Source organism: Carettochelys insculpta, chromosome 29 (assembly GCF_033958435.1).
Source record: "Carettochelys insculpta isolate YL-2023 chromosome 29, ASM3395843v1, whole genome shotgun sequence".
Lineage (NCBI taxonomy): Eukaryota > Metazoa > Chordata > Testudines > Carettochelyidae > Carettochelys > Carettochelys insculpta.
In genome coordinates, this window is record NC_134165.1 from 2,672,036 (window position 1) to 2,690,973 (window position 18,938).

The following is an 18,938-nucleotide window of genomic DNA, read 5'->3' on the forward strand; positions in this document are numbered from 1 at the left end:
CAATCACACACGGACACAGCGGTGGAGCTGCTGCTTTATTGAGCCAGGTCTCGGTGCCGGGCGGGGGAGCAGCTGGAGCGTAGCATACAGGGGTGGGGTGAGCTGGGCTCCTTGCCCTATGCAGCAGCTCAGCCTCCAGCCGTGTGCAAGTCCCAGGCCCTGCCCAGCTCTCAGACATCCGGTGCCTCCATCACCCTGGGCTGCACCGGGTGGCCCCAGCTGGCCACAGAAAGGAACACAGTTGAACAGCTGAGCACCATCTGCCCAGGGCTGGGGGTTTTTCTCTCCCTCCAAATCCAGCCCAGCTGCCCCAGGGTGAGCACGGGCCAGCAGCAACTGCTGCCAGATCCCCATTCCACCAGCCAGGCCTTCCTCCCACCCCCCCTTGGCCCAAAGCTGCCACCTGGGCCATTCATTCCAGGAACTGGCCCCCCACCCCATGGAAGGGGCTAGCCCAGCTCAGGCTCCAGCCGGGAACTAAACTCTGCACCGGTGCAGCTCTTGAGAAGCAGCTGCTCAGCCAGCGTGTGTCCCAGCCCCAGCTGCCTTACAGCCAAGAGCTGCCCTGGGAGCGCTCTCCCCTCTGAGGCAGGGTGGAGGGTCACTGAGCTGCTAACCCAAGTTAACAGCTGGCTGCTGGTCAAACTGCCCCCAGCTCAGGGCTGAGGGACACTGGAGCAGCTGCTGTTTTTTGCCAAAAGCCAACCAATAAAATCATGCTCATCAAAACGTGCCCTGGGGCAGCGCCTGCAGGCCTGGCCATGTGCCCAGCCCCCACCCCAACCAGTCGGTACATTGCATGAAGAACAGGCAAGCATGAGTCCATGGGGGTGGCTGGGGGGTGCCAGGTTTTGCCAACCCCTGGGAGGAGCTGGCTGCAACCTGGCCCTTGCCTACCACCACCGTTGCGCCCAGAATCGCAGCCGCCACTGGCGACCAAGGCTGCCCCCGCTACAGCAGGGGGCAAAGGGGTCACCCAGCCAGTCCAGGCTAAGCAGGGACTAAAGTTCAGGCCCAGGCCTGTGTATTTAGAAGCGGAGGGAGCTCAGGACACACCCAAATGCAGCAACAGGGGCAGTCTCTGGTGACAAGGGGGCGGGAGTTGAGCTTAGCATGAGCCCTGTGCTTTCTGGGGCTAGGCCATGCACCCCCCCCCGGGACTCCCCACACTGCATCTCAGTACAGGCCCTGCAGGGCTGGGGCTCAGTCGTGCTGCTTCTCAGAGACAAAGGCGCTGGATCTCTGGGCGAAGGTCTCAGCTACCAGCAGTGGGAAAACCAGGGAGGCGTCAGCATAAATCTGCCAGCAGGAGAGCAACAGGGGACATGAGCCCAGGCACCGAGATGTCTCCCACCACCCCTATCCTGCCCTCAGCACAGCCCCATGCCCACCTTCACCGGCTTGGCATCCACACGGATCTTCCCCCAGGACACTGCCTCGTCTGGCCGGGCCCCTGAGTCAGAGCCATCGAACTCCTGCGCCGTGTTGACATAGACGGCGTAGTCGGCACCATTCCTCTGCAGGGGCGGGAGAGGTGGGTGAGACCGGGCCGGTCTCGGCCAGCCCCCTCCGCTGGGCAGCCAGCACAGCTCATTGCCCCTCCCGCCGCCAGCATGACAAGGAGGGAAGGTGCAGCTGATGTTTTGAGCCAACATTTAACTGGGGGATTAAACATGATTCTGCTACACCTGGGTTAACGTGCGCTAGCCCGGCCCGCAGCAGGGGGTCAGCGGACAGGCCCGAGGGTGGCACTAGTCTGGTCCACAGCAGGCGAGGGGGCCCATATCGACACACCCCCCACGGGGGTCCCAGCCCAAGCCCTCCCTCACCATCAGGTTGGCATTGGCGATGTGGTGTTTGACCAGGCCCCCGCCCAGGATGATCATGCCGGTCTTCTTGGCAAAGATGGCCTGGGAGTTGATCAGCCGGAGATCTGCCAAGAGAAAAAGAGACCAGTGACCCTCTTCCTCCTGCCACCAGCTGCCAGCCAGGAGTCCTGCCCTGCCCTGGCCCGTGGGGAGCTGGGCTAGGACCTGAGAGGCCCCCGCAATGGGGAGATCACAGCAGGGGAACTGGAAACCTCCCTGCACCTGTCTGGGGCTCAGCTGGGAGAATCCAACATGCTCAGGATGAGGGGGTGGGGTCGCCCACTAGGAATCCCTCAGCACTGCCAGGAGGGGCCTGGGATTTTGCACCCCCCACCCCCCTCCCAAGCTGGGGCCCCAAGCAGAGAGAGGAGCATGCCCGGGAGGGGCCCAAACCACCTTCCACAATGTCCAGCACCAAGCCGGGGTTCTTGTAGGAGTGGAAGAAGATCATGTCCCCCAGGGATCCGTCCGTCAGCGCGGGGCTCAGCACCGGGATGTTGTTCTGCAAAGGGGCCGAGTTGGAGTTATTTCCCCCAGGGGCGAATGATGGGGGAAACTCTCCCTCAGAGTTCCCTTTGGGGGTAGCAGGATTATCACCTCCTAGGACAGCCTGTCCCCTCCCCCCTCAGCTGGCATCAGGGTCCCCCCCTTCATGCCAAGTGCTGCGCACACCCCCTACCCCCTTGTATCGGCTGCTCCAGACACAGCGAGGGACGTGCTCTGCCCCAAGGAGCTCACAATCCAAAGAGGCAAGAGGTAGGAGGGGAAACTGAGCCACAGAGGGGCAGGGACTTGGCCCAAGACCACCCAGCACACCTGTGGCAGAGCTGGGAACGGACCCCAGCTCCTCCAGTGTGGCCCTGCGCTCACCCCATTAGGAAACGCTGCCTCGTGTGCGAGGGGAGCTGCTGGGGCCCGGCTCGAATGACGGCCGCTGGAGGTGGGGGCGGCATTCAGAAGGGGTTACATGGGGGCGGGGGGGATGTGTTGCCCCTGATATGAACGTGGCTGGAGATTTGCTCCCCGCAAGCAGAAGGGTGGGAGCCCCAGGGAGCTGGGTGCCAACCCCCAGGCCAGGCAGGACTCAGGAACCACCCCCCAGCCACTGACCTTCTGTGCCCAGTAATAGACCGATTCAGGGTTGTTCATCTCCTTGCCCAGCCGCGCAATCATCTTGGAGGGGCTCCACTTCACGCCCTGCAGGGCCAAGGCACAGCTGGGTGCAAGGACCCAACTGCGCAGGCCACCTACCCCCCATCGTCCCCCAGGGCAGAAACTAGGGACCCCCAGAGGGCGCTGTGCTTGTTCAGGAGCCCATCCTCACAGCTCTCCCCATGACGGCAAACACTGGGAAACTGAGTCATGCAGTGATGTGCTTCACCCACCCGTGCTGACGTCCAGTGTCTCACCCACCAGACCCCCCCCTGCTCCATTCCCAGAACCAGGAAGAGATCCCAGGAGTCCTGACTCCCAGCCCTCCTGCTCTAACCAGTAGCCCCTACTCCCCTCCCAGGGCTGGGGAGAGAACCCAGGAGTCCTGGCTTCCAGCTCCCCTGCTCTAACCAAACCCCTCCCAGCTACACATACCAAGTAGTTTGGCAGGGGGCTGAGTGGTGCTCAGCTCAGGAACCCTCCCGGTGCCCCACAGCCCAGTCCCTCCCCTGGGACCCAGCGCCCCACCAACTCACCTCCGTGTTCTGCTCAGCCACCATCTGGTCCAGGATGGGCATGAGCCAGTCTTCAAACTTGCAGTAGTTGTCGTTGGGCACCAGCAGGTTTCCGATCCTGGAGAAACAGAAGCAGGTTCAGCCCCCACCCCCAGCCAATGCCCTCTGCCCCCAGCCAGCGTTCCCTGAGCCCCACGGACAGAGGGCGCAGAAAGCATCAGGGCTGGGACCAGGATATGGCATCTCAGCATCAGTTGCTGACTCCCCACTATAAGCCTTGGACCCGGAACAGAACCCAGCAGTCCTGGCTCCCAACCCGTCTCCACACTAACCCCTGGACAGCACTCTCCTCTCTGAGCACTGAGCAGTCCTGACTCCCAGCTCCCTGTGGCTCTAACCACTAGCCCCACTCCTTCCCCAAACCAGGGGACCCATCTCCCAGCCGGGCGCCTGCCTTTCTAGACTCCTGCAGCCCCCGTGACCTGGGTCCTGCCTTTACCTGTTGATCCCACTCTCCCGAAGCTCCTTCCCTCGCAGGCTGAACTCCCCTATGTAGGTGGGTGCCAGGCATTTGATGAGATCCTCTTCCACGCCCCCGGCTGTTGTGACCAGCACATCCACCTGCATGGCACAGGGAACCCTACCTGTCAGGGAACCCTGAGCAGAAGGGGCGGCTGCTGCCCAGCACTGGGTTGGTTAGGGGGAATATGGCAGCAGCCTGGGGGGCAGAGCCTGGCAGAGGTGAGGAGACAGTGCTCAGTAGCCAGGGAGTGCAGGAGGGAGACGGGCTGTACCATGTTGTGCTGCACCAGGTAGCGGATGGTCTCCCGGATGCCCGAGCTGATGAGGTTGGAGGTGAAGCCCAGGAAGATGGTGCAGCCGGACGGCTTCCGGTGGCAGGGGTTCAGTTCTGCCCGGGTCTCATCCTCCTCGCCCAGAGGCTCCAGCTTTGCCGTGATCTGGGAACCAGAGCAGCCACGTCAGGGGCCCCCAGGCTGGCGTGTTGGGACGCCCACACTGCAGGCCCCCTGCCCCGTCTGAGTAAGGCACAGAGCAAGGATGGGACCTGCCCGCAGCAGAACCCAGGAGTCCTGCCACCCAGCCCCCACCGTCCTGCTCCGACCACTCGGCCCCACTTCCCTCCCAGAGCTGGGATAGAACCCAGGCGTCCGGGCTCCCTGGGCCCCCTCACCATCCTGTTGATCTCCTGCACGGCCTGCCCGAAGCTGGTGGCCTGGAAGCCGGTGGTGAGGTAGGACTGGAGCAGGGCACGGTGATCCAGCCCGCGGCTGAAGTCGTAGCCCCGCACCCGCAGGCTCTCCTCTGGCAGGGCGGCGCTCGGCTTCAGCACGGCCGCCACGGCCGCGGCGGGGAACCCCTCCGCCGGGCTCTCCATGGGGCCGGTGCCCTGCGGCTCCAGGTCCCTGGGAGAGGCAGGGAGTCAGCCGGGCTCAGGGACCCCCAAGTCCCCCCACTCCTCCAGCCCCCCCCCCACCGCCCCAAGCACCCCGGACCCCAAGATCCCGCCCCCCGCACTCAACCCTCCAGCTCCAGCTCCGCCCCCCAGCCCCAAGCCGGGGCGGCTCCCACCTGCTCACAACCCCGACCTCACCCCCAGCAGCCACCACGTGAAGCCCGGCCGGGTACGGCAACGCCGCAGGATCACGCCGCGTCTCGCGGAACATCGCGCCGTACTCCTGGGCGCCGCCATCTTGCCCCTCAGCCACCGCCGCGCTGTAGCCGTACGCCTGGGAGCCGCCATCTTGAACAGATGCCGGGTATGGAGGCCGTCAAGGGTTAAAACACCTACAACTCCAAGAGTTTCCTGGCGTCCACGCGGGTGACCACCAGTCTCAGGGGTCTTATCAGGAGCAGCCCCTTAGCTCGGCCCACAGCCCACCCCATACGCGGCCAGTGAAATCACATCGGCTTCCCCGCGTGGGGAGGCAGTGCTGGTGCTCCTGTTCCTGCGTGGGCAGGGAATCAACCCTCCCACCTGTGTCGGGGTCCCTGTCCCTTTATCACCCACCATTGCTCAGCCCCCCTCGCCCCCACTGCTCTTCACCCGTCTCTGGGGGGGCTCAGGGGTGGGAAGCCGCAGCGAGGTGCAGCCCATTCTGGGCAGAGTGGGGTGAGAGGTCTACCCCCTCCCCCAAGGAAGCCTGGCAGGTACCGTGGGGGGGGGGGGCCCAGAAAGCCAGCTCGGGGGGTCCCTGCACAGCATCCTCCTGTGCCCAGCTGCAAGGCCCAACCTCCACAGAGACCCCCCACGCTCCTCGTGTTCCTGGCGCACATCAGAATAGGAAGGAAAGTTGCTACAGGCCGGCAGCCGCCACAACCCCCCGATGGGGGTGGATCCCATAGCAGGGCCTGCGGGGGGCTGGGCAAGCCCCAGGCTCTGCTATGGGATCCAGCCCCCAGGGAGCTGTGGATGTTCCTTGCCCCCCAGACAGCCCCATTCTTCGGGAGCAGCTGGACTGAACTCTAGGCAGCTCTGCCTAAGAGACCCCAGAGTGCCTGACGCACCAGAATCTTGAGATGCCAGTAGAGGGATCCAGGAGTCCTGGACCCTTTTCCCAGACTCAGGAGGGGAGCAGAGCCTAGTGCTTAGAGCAGGCATGTGTGGGGGCCAGGCAGGACTCCGACCTTCCGAGCCAGGACTCCTATAGAAGAGGAGGGAGGGGGTCAGCTGTTGAACTGAGGAGGAGGGGACCGGGATCCCAAGACATAATTCCCCCACACGTGCCCCCTGGGCTCCCTTTCGGCAGAGGATCCTGTGGCCCCCGCTGGGGAGATGCTGCCCCAGCCCAGCAGGGGGACCTCCCTTAGCCCCAGAGCAGCAGTTCCACTTTGCTGGGTGACACTTTGCTCTGCACAATGCCCAGCTGCTTCCAGAGCATCCAAGCCTGGGGAATGGGCAGGGACGAACGCCCCGCCCTGCAGAGAGAGGGCAGGTGGCGGGGAGCGCAACAAGAACACTGGAGGGGGAGTAAACTGAGTGGGCACAAGGGGTCTGGTGGAGACTGACAGAAACAGGCGTCTCCCTGCAGCGAAGCAGCTCCTGGGAACGTGCCAGGCAGCAAAGCCGGGGTGTGCTCTGCTATTGCAGGTGAGGAGGAGCTGGCCCGTGGGAGGAGAGAGCGCGCAGCCCTGCTGCAGTTTTGTCTTTGCTTTCTAGGCAGCCAGGATCACCCCAGAAACAGAACTTCCTCCCCCGGCACCAGGTACAGCTCCATGCACATGGGGGGACTGGAGGGGAACCATGCCAGGGTGTGACTATGGCACTTGCCCCATGCTGAACTGGCCTGGGATTGGTCTGGGTCCCAATGAAACCATCCCCCTGCCAGGCACTGTCATGCTGGGGCCAGACTGGCAGCTGGGCAAACTGCCCCCAGGTTCCTAGGCTGCCTCACCCCTGGGCTGGGAGCAACCCCGCCAAGGATAGGCATGAGCCTGCAGTAACCCACTCTGCTCTCAGCCCCCAGGGAAGAAGGATGCCCAACTCCACCAGCCACCCCCTGCGAAACCAGGCAAGTGACTTCTGTGAGCCCTGCCTCAGTTCCCCCTGCCGTAGAACAGGGACTGGTACTTCCCCGGAGCGGGACTGGGAAGCAGTGGGTTCCTATGGTGAGGAGGGTCTGACAGGCAGACAGATACACTCACCACTGCAGGGAGCCCAGTTAGGAATGGCATCTGGTTCTGCTGAGTACTGGCCCCACCCCGACCAGTCTGCTGCCCACTGGCGGGAAGGACCACAGACCCTCAGTGACCAGGACTGGAGTCTCTGATTGTGTTGGCCCATGTGGATAAAGCCACCTGGGGCTGGGATCCTCTCACTCTGGGCAACCCCGTGGGTCCTGAGCGGAGCCGATACCTCCCCACAAATCACCTGCAGCCCAGTTCCCCAAGTGCTTCACTCGGCACGGAAACTGAAACCAGCCTGAGCCCCTTCGCCTCCTGCGTGGGGTGGGGCAGGGAAAAGCCGCCCCACCTCTCGACTTTCAAGGCTGCAGGGAGCGGGTTTCCAACAAGACGTGTGATTTCACAGGGCAGGGGAGAAAGAACCCAGCGAGCTCTCATCAGACCCAGTCTGGTGGAATATTTTAATCAACAACATTGAGCAAGTGGGTTGAAACTTAGCCCCTTTCGGCTTCACATCAGCCCCACCCCTCTTCGATTTGATTGGCCCTTGGTCTGTCTTCCTCAGTCTTCCCCAGAGAGCATCCTCCGGCTGCGTGGAGCTGGCTGGGATGGTCACTGGTGCCGCCCTGTTCTGCCCGTCCCCCCTGCACTGTGACCCGAGAGGAGGGATATTTGGAACTAGCCCTGAGGGAGCGCCCTGTGGAGAAGCAGGCGCCAGCTGAGTAGCACAGGCTGCCTGGGAGCCAGCGCTGCGATGGCTAAGGACCCCCGAGGGTGGATGAGGGGAAGCAGAGTTAAGGCAGTGCACCTGGAAGGAGGAGGGGCTGGCCGGGCTCCGATCCCTTGGGAATAGCAGCACCGGGGCGAACTCAAGCGGTGAAGCTTTGACCTTTCAGCCACTCAGGCCTCTTCCAAAGAGCAATGAACAAAACGACAAAACAGGTGCTGGAACTCTGGCCGCCCTCCCGCCGGCACACAGGCACCGGGTACAGCGCCTCCCTCGGGGGCCGCAGCTCCATGACGTGGCTCTGCAGATCCAGGCCTCCCTCAGGCATTGACCCTCCAGATTTCCAAGGACAGGCCCCCGGAAGCAGCTACTACGACGTTGCCCTCGGCGCTGATCTGTGGGGGGAAGCAGGGATGGCAGCGGTGCTGCAAACCAGCACAGGGAGCTGAGGCCACATCAGTCCAGGACCCACCATTCCAGTCTGAGTTGAGCCACGTACACCAGGCTCCTAGGGTTCAGCATGGCCCCAGAGTCACTCTTGGAGCTGCATGGTCGCTGGCGGGAGGGAGTGCCCCTCTGGCTGCTCTGAGGGGTGGTCTGCCCCCGCCAAAGGAAGAAAGCCCGAAGGGAGAGGGAGAGAGGGGTGGGGACTCCCCAGGGTATTCTCCCCTCCCGCGAGAACACAGCAGCAAGTTGGCTGGGAGCTCTGGAGGCAGGTTCAGAGTCCCAGGGCCCCTCCTTACCCCGTTCAGCACGTTGCTGTGTGTCCGGGAGCAGACGGTGCGAGGCGGGTCTGTTGGAACGTGTATCTGGAATAAGAAAACTCGTGGGGGAGGTTGCCCAGGGCCGCCTGACCCCATGGGGAGAAGTGGTGGGAGCCCTGCTCTGAGCTCTTTCTGGGGGAGGAAAGGGGGGTGTTGGTACTTTGGTGGCCAGCGAATCACAGAATGCGAGGACTGGAAGGGACCTTGAGAGGTCGAGTCCAGCCCCCTGTCCTCGTGGCAGGACCAAGTACTGTCTAGACCATCCCTGATAGACACTTACCTAACCTGTTCTTAAATATCTCCAGTGATGGAGATTCCACAACCTCCCCTGGCAATTTATTCCACTGTTTGACCACCCTGACAGTTCGGAACTTTTTCCCAATCTCCAACCTAAACCTCCCTTGCTGCAGTTTAAGCCCATTGCTGCTGCTTCTATCCTCAGAGGCCAAGAACAACAAGTTTTCTCCCTCTTCCTCCTGGCACCTTTAGATACCTGAAAACTGCTATCATGCCCCCCCCAATCTTCTCTTTTCCAAACTAAACAAGCCCAATTCTTCCAGCCTTTCCTCATTGCTCATGTTCTCCAGAACTTTGATCATTCTTGTTGCTCTTTTCTGGACCCTTTCCAATTTCTCCACATCCTTCTTGAACTGCAGTGCCCAGAACTGGACACAATACTCCAGCTGAGTCCTAACGACTTCTCGTGTCTTGTTCACAACACACCTGTTACTGCATCCTAGAACCATGTTTGCTTTTTTTGCAACAGCGTCACACTGTTGACTCATATTTAGCTTGTGGTCCACTATAACCCCTAGGGTCCCTTTCTGCTGTACTCGTTCCTAGGCAGTCGCTTCCCATCCTGTGTGTGTGAAACCGATTGCTCCACTTAGGAAGGAGCACTTTGCATTTGTTTTTATTAAACTTCATCCTGTTTACCTCAGACTATTTCTCCAATTTGTCCAGAAGCGCTAAAGACTTGCCTTGGTGCAGTTACCTCAGGCCCAGGACTGGCTGCCAGTGGTCACAAGGGGAAGTCAGAGCTTTCCAAGGGCCTGACACACAACCTTCAGAACCCCACAGGAAGCAGGGAACTCCCCTCTCCTCCAAGGTGGGGAGAAACCGAGGCACAGAGCAGGGGAGTGACCTGCCGCGGGGGTCCCGGAGCTGGATTTAGCACGCTGCCATTCCTGGCCTTTCTGAGCATGCTCTGGGCAGTGGGATGGGGAAGGGGCTGCTAGAAGAGCAGGGATCTTACCCGCAGGGTCTTGTCAGTGGAGGTCGTGTACAGAGTGCCCAGGGAGTGCGAGACCCCAGTGATCTGGGACCGGTGACCCACATTGAAGTACTGCAGGGAGCAAGGAAGCTGTCAGCCCTTCGTGTGCCCCCGTCTGGGACACAGCGGGTCCCGCGCATCCCTGTGCTCCTAGCCCACTTCCTTCACGCCAGGGCCGCGCCTGCATCCGCATCCCAACCTCACCCTGTGGGTTCCTGCTCCAAGGGGCCTCAGGGTACGGCAGGTCAGATTTGCCAGGAACCCACAGAAACCCAGGTACTTTTGGTCTTCATCTGGGCCCATCACTGCAGAGCCTGAGCGGATCATGATCTGATTTCCCCCTGCCCCCAGGACATGCTTTCATTGTACCAATGGGGAACTGAGGCACATGGGGGCTAAAGTCAAGTCCGGTCAACCAAGCGTGAGGCAAGCTCCTTACCCGCTGTGGTACCCACCCAGGGCCATCTGCTGCCACCTCCACTGGGGGGGGGGGGTGTCAAGTAGCAAATGGGTCATTGAGACCCATCTCCCTGGCCACCCAGGGCAGAGTGCTCCCCCCAGGGCACTGGGAATAGAGCATGGGGATAGCAGAGGGGAGGCATTAAGTGAAACTGACAAAGCTGATATTGGCTGAGTTTGTAGCCCTCAGGTGCAGGCAGGCAGGCAAACAAGTAGCATCCGTGGCGTTAATCACCTGGGGTGAAATCCTGGCCCAGCAGGGGCCAGATTTCTCCCCAGGAGCCAACTGGGAGAACAGGCCCAACGCTCAGCAAAAGTGCACTCCCCTCCCTCCGCCTCCCCCGTCAAGCCCGGCTCAGGGGAGGCTGCGCACCCGGATGTGCTGGAAGCTGCCCCCTCTGTTTGCAAAGACGTAGAGCAGTCCCTGGTTGTCCCCAGCCCACAGCTGCGTCCCCTGGTAGGACATGGAGAGGAGGTAGGATTCCAGCTGGAAAAAGAGAGGGGTCAAGAGAAGCTGGCAAAGATGTGGTTGTGATGGGGACGGATCGGTGCGTGGCTCGCACAACACCCTCTGCATTATTCTAGGTGCTCCCTGAAGATGGAACGGGTCAGGCTGCCTGGTACACAGCAGGCGTCGGTGGGGAACCAGATATCAGAGACAACTAGTATGAGAGGTTGAATCAGAGGCAGCAGCTCAGGTTTGGGGGGAGGGGGAGACCAAGACGGAGGAAGGTTCCGCAAGCCCCTGAGGGCAGCCATGCAGCACCAGCCCTGAGCGCTGCATCCCTCGCTGCTGGTGAACAAGCAGACTTCTGGCTAGCCAGGCTGGAGGAGCTAAAAGCACTGTGCGGTCATCAAGCAATCCTTCCTTCCTAACGGAGGCCTGTTATCCCCACCGGGCATCTAGGGAAACTGAGGCACAGCAAACCGTACCTCACTGACAAACCCGAGAGTTCTGACTCTCAGCCACACCCAGTTACCAGACCCCACTCCTCCCCCAGAGCTGGGGACAGAACCAGGAGTCCTGATCCCCTGCACTCCATGCCGCCCTTCAAAGTAGCCAAGGTCAGAGACCCTCCCATACTTCATTCCCCAAAAAACAATCTTGGGTAAGAGCGTCTGCAAACTCTCACATCCCTCCTCGCCGGGCAGATCGCAGGCAACCTCCAGGCCTCCCGCCCCCACCTGCAGCCTCTGGAGGACGCTGTTGGTCCGTCGATCGAAAACGACCAGCGTCCGGTCCTCGCTGCCCGAGATGATGAAGCGGTCGTCGGCCGCAAGGGACAGGACGGCACTAGAGTGGAGCTTGCGGCTCTTCAGCGGGGCCGGGAGCGCTGCCGGGAAGGAACCAGTGTCAGAACCACTGCTGTGACACAGCTGTGGGATCCTAGGCAGGTGGTGCCCATGTGAGGCCCTGGATCACTTTCCCTCTGAGGCATCCCCGAGCCTGGCGAGAATGGTCTTCCTGCGCCCTGCCCACACAGCCAGGGGGCCAGCAGATCTCCCCCTTCTCCAAGTCAGGGGGCAGATCTCCCCCGCCAGGACCCACACCTGGCAGCTAGACGGCAGCAGGTTGCCCCTTTTGGAGGACTAAGGTAAAAGCTCCACAAAGCCTGCTTGTGAGGTGTCGTCAGAAAACGCAGGAGGCAAGCGAGCAAGCAAGCCGGAGGAGCAGAGAACGGATCGTCAGGGCCACGGGAAAAGAACCAGGTTAAAGGGCCCTGGGACGAGCTGAACAAACCTCGCGGGTCGTACACTGTCACCTTCTTGTCGTAGGTCCCAGTGACCAGGATGTCAGGCAGGTAGGAGAGACACAGCACAGCAGCTTTCCCCCTGGGAATGGGGAGACGACAGGGCAGCCCAGGGAGAACAACCATGATCCTTCAGAATGAGTCTCTTCACCCTCCCAGGGCTGGCATGGCCAAGCCCTTTGGTCCCTCTGTTCCCATCAGCGGTGGGGGGGTGAGACCCCTCATCTCTGCTGCCCCTCGCTCAGGTACTTATCAGAGAGTCCCACTAAATAACGTCCCAGCACCCGCCGGCCCGCCCCCTCCGCCATTACCGTAACATCCCAGCACCCGCCGGCCCGCCCCTCTCCACCATTACCGTAATGTTGGAGCACCATAATGGGTCCGCTCCCATTACCGTAATGTCAGAGCACCTGGCACTCTTTAATGCACATAACCTCAGTACCTCTGTAGGATAAGGCAATGCAGTTACCCCCATCACTAGGGCAGGGAAATTCCCACCCCGACCCTTGGCCCAGCTCTGCCCAGCAGCACCACCTCCCCGGCTCTCAACCGAACATGGAAGCCCCAAGGCAAATCCCTAAGGGACAGCAGAGCCAACTGCTGGCTAAGGCCCTCGGAAGTCTCCCTCTCCCAGAAGGGCATGGACGGGAGGCAGCTTGGAGCGCCCGTCTCCTGCCCGCTGAAGCCGGCTGCTCCTAGCAGTGCCGGGAAAGGGGAAACAGCACCTGATCTCCCCAAACTGCTGCCCGTTGACCTCTATGTCCCACAGCTTCACTGTGCTGTCCCAGGAGCCCGAACACACCTTGTTGTCTCTTGCAGCCAGTGACCACACCCAGCCCTGCGCACAGGGAAAAGGAGAAGAAGGGGTTTAAGTAGGAGGCCTGCCCGGCTCTGGTGTCCTTCCCCAAAGCCCTCCAGCCCAGAGACCCACTGCCACACGCAGAGTTAACCCCGGTGTGCAGACAGGGAAGCTGAGGCAGGGAGCAGGAAAGCAAGAAGGTGGTCCTGGTGCACCCTCCCTCTGCCAGTCATTGGACACGTTGCCCCGGAGTGGGAAATAGAACCCAGGCCTGGAAAAACCACCCCCAACCCGGCCCCAGGCCGGGCCTCCTCCTGCCTCTGTTCGGCTCCTACTCCACCCCTTCCCCCGGGCCCCACCCTGCCTTTTCACACCCATGCTCTGCCCCTTCCCCAAAGCTCCTGCTGATGAGCGGCACACTCAGGGGTCGAACTGGGGGCCTGGCACCAGCAACAGGAGTCGGGGCTCGTCACGTTCACCAGCAGCTGCGGGGTGCAGAGTGAGCTGGTTCGGGCTGTTCTGCTCCCTTGACTCCCAGCTGCCACACTCGGGGGAGCAAAGCAGGTCAGGGCTGGGTCCTTTTGCTTCCCATGGCTTGGTGGCTCAAGCCCTGCTGCCAGTACCAGGCCCCCAGTAATCCCCTGGGCTGCCCTGTGCCCCATGGAGCCCCCCAAAGCGAAGGTCCTGCAGTGGCTGCTCTGAACTGTCCAGTGGACAGGACATCTCTGCCAAGACCTCAGCACGGGGGGGAAAACCAGCTGGCTCAGAGCCATCCGCAGAGGGCAGGAAGAAAGGGCCTGGACCAAGGGGGCACAGGGACTGGGTGAGGGTCTTCCCCCCCAGGTGTCTCAGCAGGGCTGGCGTCCATGTGTTTCCAACACACGTCAGCCCTAGCAGGCTGGGATGGGCTCACTTGCCACCTGCTTAGGCCACCAGCACCTTTCTCCAGCTCAGAGGAAGCTTAGCAAGCTTCCCTCCAGGGGAAGTGGGTGGCCAGCACAGACACCCCCCACCTCTAGGGAGGGTGAAAATCAGGTTCCCACCTTGTGCGTCCCATGACGCTCTGTGCCCAGCGCTTTCACCAGCACCTTGTCCGGGGACTGGCCCAGCTGCCGCAGATCCCACAAGTTGACATTGCGGTCCCGGGAGCCCGAGACACAGAGAGCGCCGCCCTGCAAGGCAAGGAGACAGACCGGCCGCGGGTCCTTTGGAATGGGAGCAACTTGCCAGTCCCAGCACATGAGCAAAGATATGACGAGATGCTCAGAGGGAGCGGGCAGAGAGGGACAGAGCTCCACGTGGGGACACCTGGGGTCTGTTCCTGGCTCTGCCACCAATTTGCTGCATCATCTCTGGCAAATCCTTCCCTGATCTGTGTCTCAGCTTCCCACAGTTCTAATGACGTGAGCCGCTCAGGTGATGTGAAAATATCCCCCACCCTCATCCTACAGAGCTCCTCACTCCAGAAACCAAGGCAGGGACCTGCCCCAGCTACCAGGGCTCGGCAGATACCACCACCACAACCAACCACTCATAGGCAAAGTCTTCTGTGCTTGCTCTGACCAACAGCCGCCTGCCATAATTAGAGATGAGCAGGTGCCAAACCCAGAAATAGAGTGCAGGAGTCCTCACTCTGCTCTGCATCACTAGACCTCATGCCCTTCCCTCCTAGAGCCAGGAGCAGAACCCCACTCCTGATTTGCAGCCCCGACCAGACAGCAACGACCAGCAAAGGAGGAAAGCGGAACTCACCTGCAGGAGCAGAACGGAGTCAACAGAGGCAAAGTGGCCGTCGGCAAGGGAGAAGTACTCCATTCTCTCGCCGTCACAGGCCCAGTGCCTAAGATGCTCCTCCACCTCCATGCAGGCAGCTGGCCAGTCCAAGTCCTCCTCTACGTAGGAAGGAACCGATTGTAAGAATCAGGTATGGCATGTCCTGCTCCGGGTGGGGAAGGAATCTCGGGTTTCCAGAACTGCTGGGAGCTTTGATCCCCCAGCCAACTGCACCAGGTCGAGTTGCGGCTATATAAAGCCCACTTCCTGCAGGGCAATGACTCTCACCTTCCTAGGCTACGGTGCCCCTTTCAACAGTCTGATTCATTCCGTGTACCCCCATGTTTCACCTCACCTAAAAGCTACTTGCTTAAACACAGACATAAAAACAAATGTCAGAGCAACACTATTACTGCCAAACTGCTGGTGATCTCACCCCAACTACACAATTTTAAAATAAATCAGCTGGAGTACAACAACTGTCCTTGCATTTCCATGCAGGGTGCGTAAACCAGCAGAAACAAACCACCGTGTGAAATTTTAATGTGTATTGACTTCGTAGTGTTTTTTATGTAACTTGCTGTAAAACTAGGCAAATATCTAAATGAGCTGCTGTATAGCCTGGAAGACCTGGGTGTACCCCTGGGGTATGCACCCCCCACCTTAGAACCCCCACTTTAGGGTCCATAAACCTCTGTCTTCCAAAGGACAGGGACACATCCTCTCTCGAGGCCCCAAAACACTCCCTTCGAACTGCCACCTCGGAGTACCCCAAACCACTACCGGTCCCCGCTCCAGGGAAGAACCGCTGCCAAGATAAACTAAGGAGAGGACTTGGCCATGTCAGCTGCAAAGCAGGGAACAGAACTCAGGTGTCCCGATTCCTAACGCTCCCCCACTCTAACCACTAGACCAGGGCCTGGTAAAATACAGCCCATAGGCTGCATCTGGCCTGCCAAGCCACTGTAGCCAGCACACGGGCAGAGTGGGTGCCTCAGTCAGGCTCCAGGCATGCCCTGCCCCCGCACGCTGCTCAGAGCAGCCAGCTGCGGGGCCCTGTCTGAACAGCTGCAAGCCTAGGGAAGGAGGGGAGAGGCTTTGCATGCTGCCCCCAGCCCCAGACTTGCAGCTGTTCACAAATGCACATGGCCCCTGCCAGCTACTCTGAGAAGCCTTCTGAGGAAGGTGGGGAACCTGCTGGGCTGCTGGCCAGGAGTCACCCACATAAGTGTCTCCCAGCCAGAGCCTGTGTCTGGCACTTCAGCCCCTCCTTTCACCAGTAACCTCTACCCCCACTCCACCAACCCAAATCTTCAGCCCCAGGCCACAACCCCCTCTTTCACCCAAACTCACACCCCTCCTGCACCCCAATCCCTTAGTCAAAACTTCCTCCTCTATTAGCATCATGGAAGAGTGCAGCCCTTGATCACTCACCAAATTCTCGGAGTGCTGCTCCACCAAAAATTATCGCCTGCCCCCTGCACTACACCCATCCCCCTTCCAGAGCTGGGGACAGAACCCAGGAGCCCAGACTGCTGGTCTCCTGCTCTAGTCATTAGACCCAACTCTCATCAAGAGCTGGGCTAGGACCCTTGAGTCATTGTTACCTTCCTCACACAGCTCTATCCAGCAGCACCTAACTCTTAAGGTAGAAAAGCTACCTGTGGGACCCACTCTGAGGCCACGAAACAGTGCTCGATGCTACAGTAGAACCTGGAATTCCTGGCCACCAGCCCTGTGTGCAGCCCCTCTCTCTCCTCCACGTCCCACTTCCAATGAAGAAAGCCCAATGGAGATCTACCTTCCACCACCGGGTAACACCCACTGATCCTCTTCTGAAGGCGAATCCTCCAGGTCACTTGGTCCTGCACAATATCCCTGAGGGTCCGACAGACCAAGGGCAAGACCTCGAGAACAAACCTGGCTTCCAGGTAAGAGCAGATCTCCAGGATCAGCTCCAGAGGGAGGGCCAACAGCCCAGAGGTCACGTCATCGCCTGCCGGAGACTTCTTCAGCTCCAGGAAAGGCCTGTGCTCAGAGGCCTGGGCCCTGGTCCCCACAGAGAGAGACTCAGGAGGCGGGCACTGGGCCTTGTGGTCGGGTGGAGCAGAGCTGAGAACACGATCGATGTACTCCTGAGCCTGCACATCTGGGTCAGCCCTGTTCTCCATGTCAGAGTCATTGTCAGAGCCCTGGGGGTCCTCCGAGGAGTTCGGTGCTACCTCCATGGCTGCAGAAGCAGTAGAGACAATGAGAATGAGAAGCACGTGGTATAGGAACCAGTACAGCATATAGCACGCATCACAGAGCAGAGTGTCATTCAGCCCCAGCATCCAGTACAGCAAGGGAAAGGTTCAGTCCACCAGCCCCTTCCATTCCGCCAGCTGGCTGTGATCAGCCCAGCAATGGAGTTTAAAAGCCAGAGCAATCATTGGGTCATCCGCCCCATCTCCAGTAGATCAGAGTCACCCAGTGACCCACTGGGAGCCCAATAACTTGTGTTTGGCCAAAGCATCTTCCAGAACGACAAGACGAAGAAGCCATCTCTCCCTTTAGAGGCGGTTCCAACGCTAACTCTCCTCCAGTATCTAATATTTCATTTGACTTAATCTGTCTTTAATTTGCAGCTGCTGGGTCCTGTTCCGCATTTCTCTCCCATCATTCATCTCTAGATCCACCACTACGTCCCACCTGCTGTACCCGCTGCTCTACGTCCTCAGCAACCCATCCTCTGGTTCTGCAGCCTCTCCCAGCGCCGGAGGGAAAAGGAGGAGGGAGGACTGACACAACTCTCACTTGTTCTCCAAACTCTCACCTTAAGTGAGGTCTCGCTGCCCGGGGGTGGGGAATTAAATAGTTATCTGGGGCTGGGGACAGATAAAGAGATACAGGCTTGTGCGCCACGTAACGGTCTGGGGTGGGATGAACGGGTCTTTCAGGACTGGATGAAACAGCCCTATGGACAGACCAGCTGGAAAGACAACAGGAGCCTCCACGGCTCACACAGGCACGCGGAGCAACGAGCAATCACGAGGAAGATCCCAGCCTCCCGGAACGGAGCTCAGGCTCCAGTTAGAGAGCAAAGGGGCCAGGGGCCGGGAGACGGGCTGGCTGCGCCCCGCCGGGGGCTGACAAGGCGACAGTGGGCGATGGGCTCCCCGGCCGCTTGCCAGGCTCGGGCTCACGCCCGCCAGAAGGGCGCTCACGTGGCGCTTCCCCTCCAGCGACACAACTGGGGGTCGCGGGGGCTTTACACAGCCCCGCCCCCCGCGAGGGACCAGGCCGAGCGGGAGGGTGAAGGCGGCTCGGCGGGGGCGGGGGCGGGGGCGGGGGCGCGGCGCGGCCTGGTCTCGGTGCACGACAGCCGCAAGGGGCGGGTCCCGGGCCTGGCACAGGACCCGCCGGGGGGTCTCACTCCCCTCCCCCAGCCGCCAGACTCAGCCCCTCCCCGTCTCTGGAGACCCCCCACCCCGAGCCGCGGGGTGGAGCAGGGCCCGGGGTGGGGCGAGGCTCTCCCCTCCCCCCCGCTCCCTCGTACCCCGGGACGGGGCCGATAGCGACCGGCTAAGCCCCACCTCCGCGTCTGCCGGACTTGCAGCTCCCCGGCGCGTCGTCTCCCGGGTTACAAGTCACTTCCGGCGCTGGGAGATAACGTCACGAGTACAGCGGCGCGCCAGCATCGTCGGCGTCACGTGGCGCGCCATCCACGTGCAGCTCGTCCAGCGTTGCGACGCTGTTACAGTGACATCAGAATCACGGACGCATGACGCTGTTATGACATCACTACCCGTTTCCCCTCCTGCCCTATTGTACTGTGCATACAGGGCCAGAGCGCACGCCCACTTCTTCCTTCCTCAGGGCCCAACAGTACCAGTTTCCCAAAACCCTTCTAACCGTAGTTTAAATTACCCTGCTGCTCCTTTTGCAAGATGGGGAAACTGAGGCACACAGCTTACCTCACCTGCCCCACACCATCCCACAACCCCCGTTGAACCTAGATGAGTGCCTCTGAGTACACGTCCCTGAATGCATTAGATAGTGATCTTAACCCACCTTGAACCAAGAAAGCATGCATTATTTCCCTGCTTTATAGATGGAGAAACTGAGGTACACAGAGGGGAAGTTACACGCCCACTATCTACTCTCAGACTGGTGTCAGAAGAAGGACTACATAGCACCTGCAGATTAGTTTTTAGGGGAATTCAGGGGTGCTCA

General features: G+C 60.6%; 2 protein-coding genes across 6 annotated transcripts; both read right to left on the reverse strand.

Moving 5' to 3' along the window:
* Window positions 1–8: 8 nt before the first annotated feature.
* DHPS (deoxyhypusine synthase) lies at window positions 9–6,172 on the reverse strand. Of its 2 annotated transcripts, XM_074979867.1 has the most exons (11): window positions 6,062–6,172; window positions 5,126–5,297; window positions 4,728–4,959; window positions 4,330–4,494; window positions 4,035–4,156; window positions 3,557–3,653; window positions 2,979–3,065; window positions 2,265–2,370; window positions 1,830–1,933; window positions 1,392–1,517; window positions 1,161–1,299 (listed from the first exon to the last, which is right to left on the reverse strand). In XM_074979867.1, exons 1-11 carry the CDS (start codon window positions 6,153–6,155, stop codon window positions 1,204–1,206), a joined length of 1,401 nt encoding a protein of 466 aa, XP_074835968.1. In that variant the 5' UTR covers window positions 6,156–6,172; the 3' UTR covers window positions 1,161–1,203. The 2 variants fall into 2 exon arrangements, with proteins under 2 accessions (XP_074835969.1, XP_074835968.1); XM_074979868.1 differs by lacking the exon at window positions 6,062–6,172 and having other exon boundaries at window positions 9–1,299; window positions 5,148–5,243.
* Window positions 6,173–7,619: 1,447 nt separating this feature from the next.
* FBXW9 (F-box and WD repeat domain containing 9) lies at window positions 7,620–18,779 on the reverse strand. 4 transcript variants are annotated; one of them, XM_074980249.1, is made up of 11 exons: window positions 18,299–18,625; window positions 16,525–16,953; window positions 14,703–14,842; window positions 13,994–14,122; window positions 12,877–12,989; window positions 12,142–12,233; window positions 11,586–11,734; window positions 10,774–10,887; window positions 9,924–10,013; window positions 8,648–8,713; window positions 7,620–8,299 (listed from the first exon to the last, which is right to left on the reverse strand). In XM_074980249.1, exons 2-11 carry the CDS (start codon window positions 16,949–16,951, stop codon window positions 8,225–8,227), a joined length of 1,395 nt encoding a protein of 464 aa, XP_074836350.1. In that variant the 5' UTR covers window positions 16,952–16,953; window positions 18,299–18,625; the 3' UTR covers window positions 7,620–8,224. The 4 variants fall into 4 exon arrangements, 3 of the variants coding, with proteins under 3 accessions (XP_074836350.1, XP_074836351.1, XP_074836352.1); XM_074980250.1 differs by having other exon boundaries at window positions 18,262–18,381; XR_012642813.1 differs by having other exon boundaries at window positions 8,226–8,299; window positions 11,534–11,734; window positions 18,299–18,779.
* Between the last annotated feature and the right edge of the window lie 159 nt (window positions 18,780–18,938).

Bases quoted from the DNA above. Each gene is read 5' to 3' on its own strand.
- DHPS (XM_074979867.1), bottom strand. From the start codon at position 6,155: ATGCCTGCTCTAAGCACTAGGCTCTGCTCCCCTCCTGAGTCTGGGAAA. The intron at 4,960-5,125 runs GTGGGAGCCGCC...TGCCTCTCCCAG, and splicing joins GAGGTCGGGGTTGTGAGCAG to GGACCTGGAGCCGCAGGGCA. The intron at 1,300-1,391 runs GTGGGCATGGGG...TCCTGCTGGCAG, and splicing joins TGGATGCCAAGCCGGTGAAG to ATTTATGCTGACGCCTCCCT.
- FBXW9 (XM_074980249.1), bottom strand. From the start codon at position 16,951: ATGGAGGTAGCACCGAACTCCTCGGAGGACCCCCAGGGCTCTGACAAT. The intron at 12,990-13,993 runs GTGGGAACCTGA...CCCTGTGCGCAG, and splicing joins AGCGTCATGGGACGCACAAG to GGCTGGGTGTGGTCACTGGC. The intron at 8,714-9,923 runs GTAAGATCCCTG...TTCTTATTCCAG, and splicing joins CCACTGACAAGACCCTGCGG to ATACACGTTCCAACAGACCC.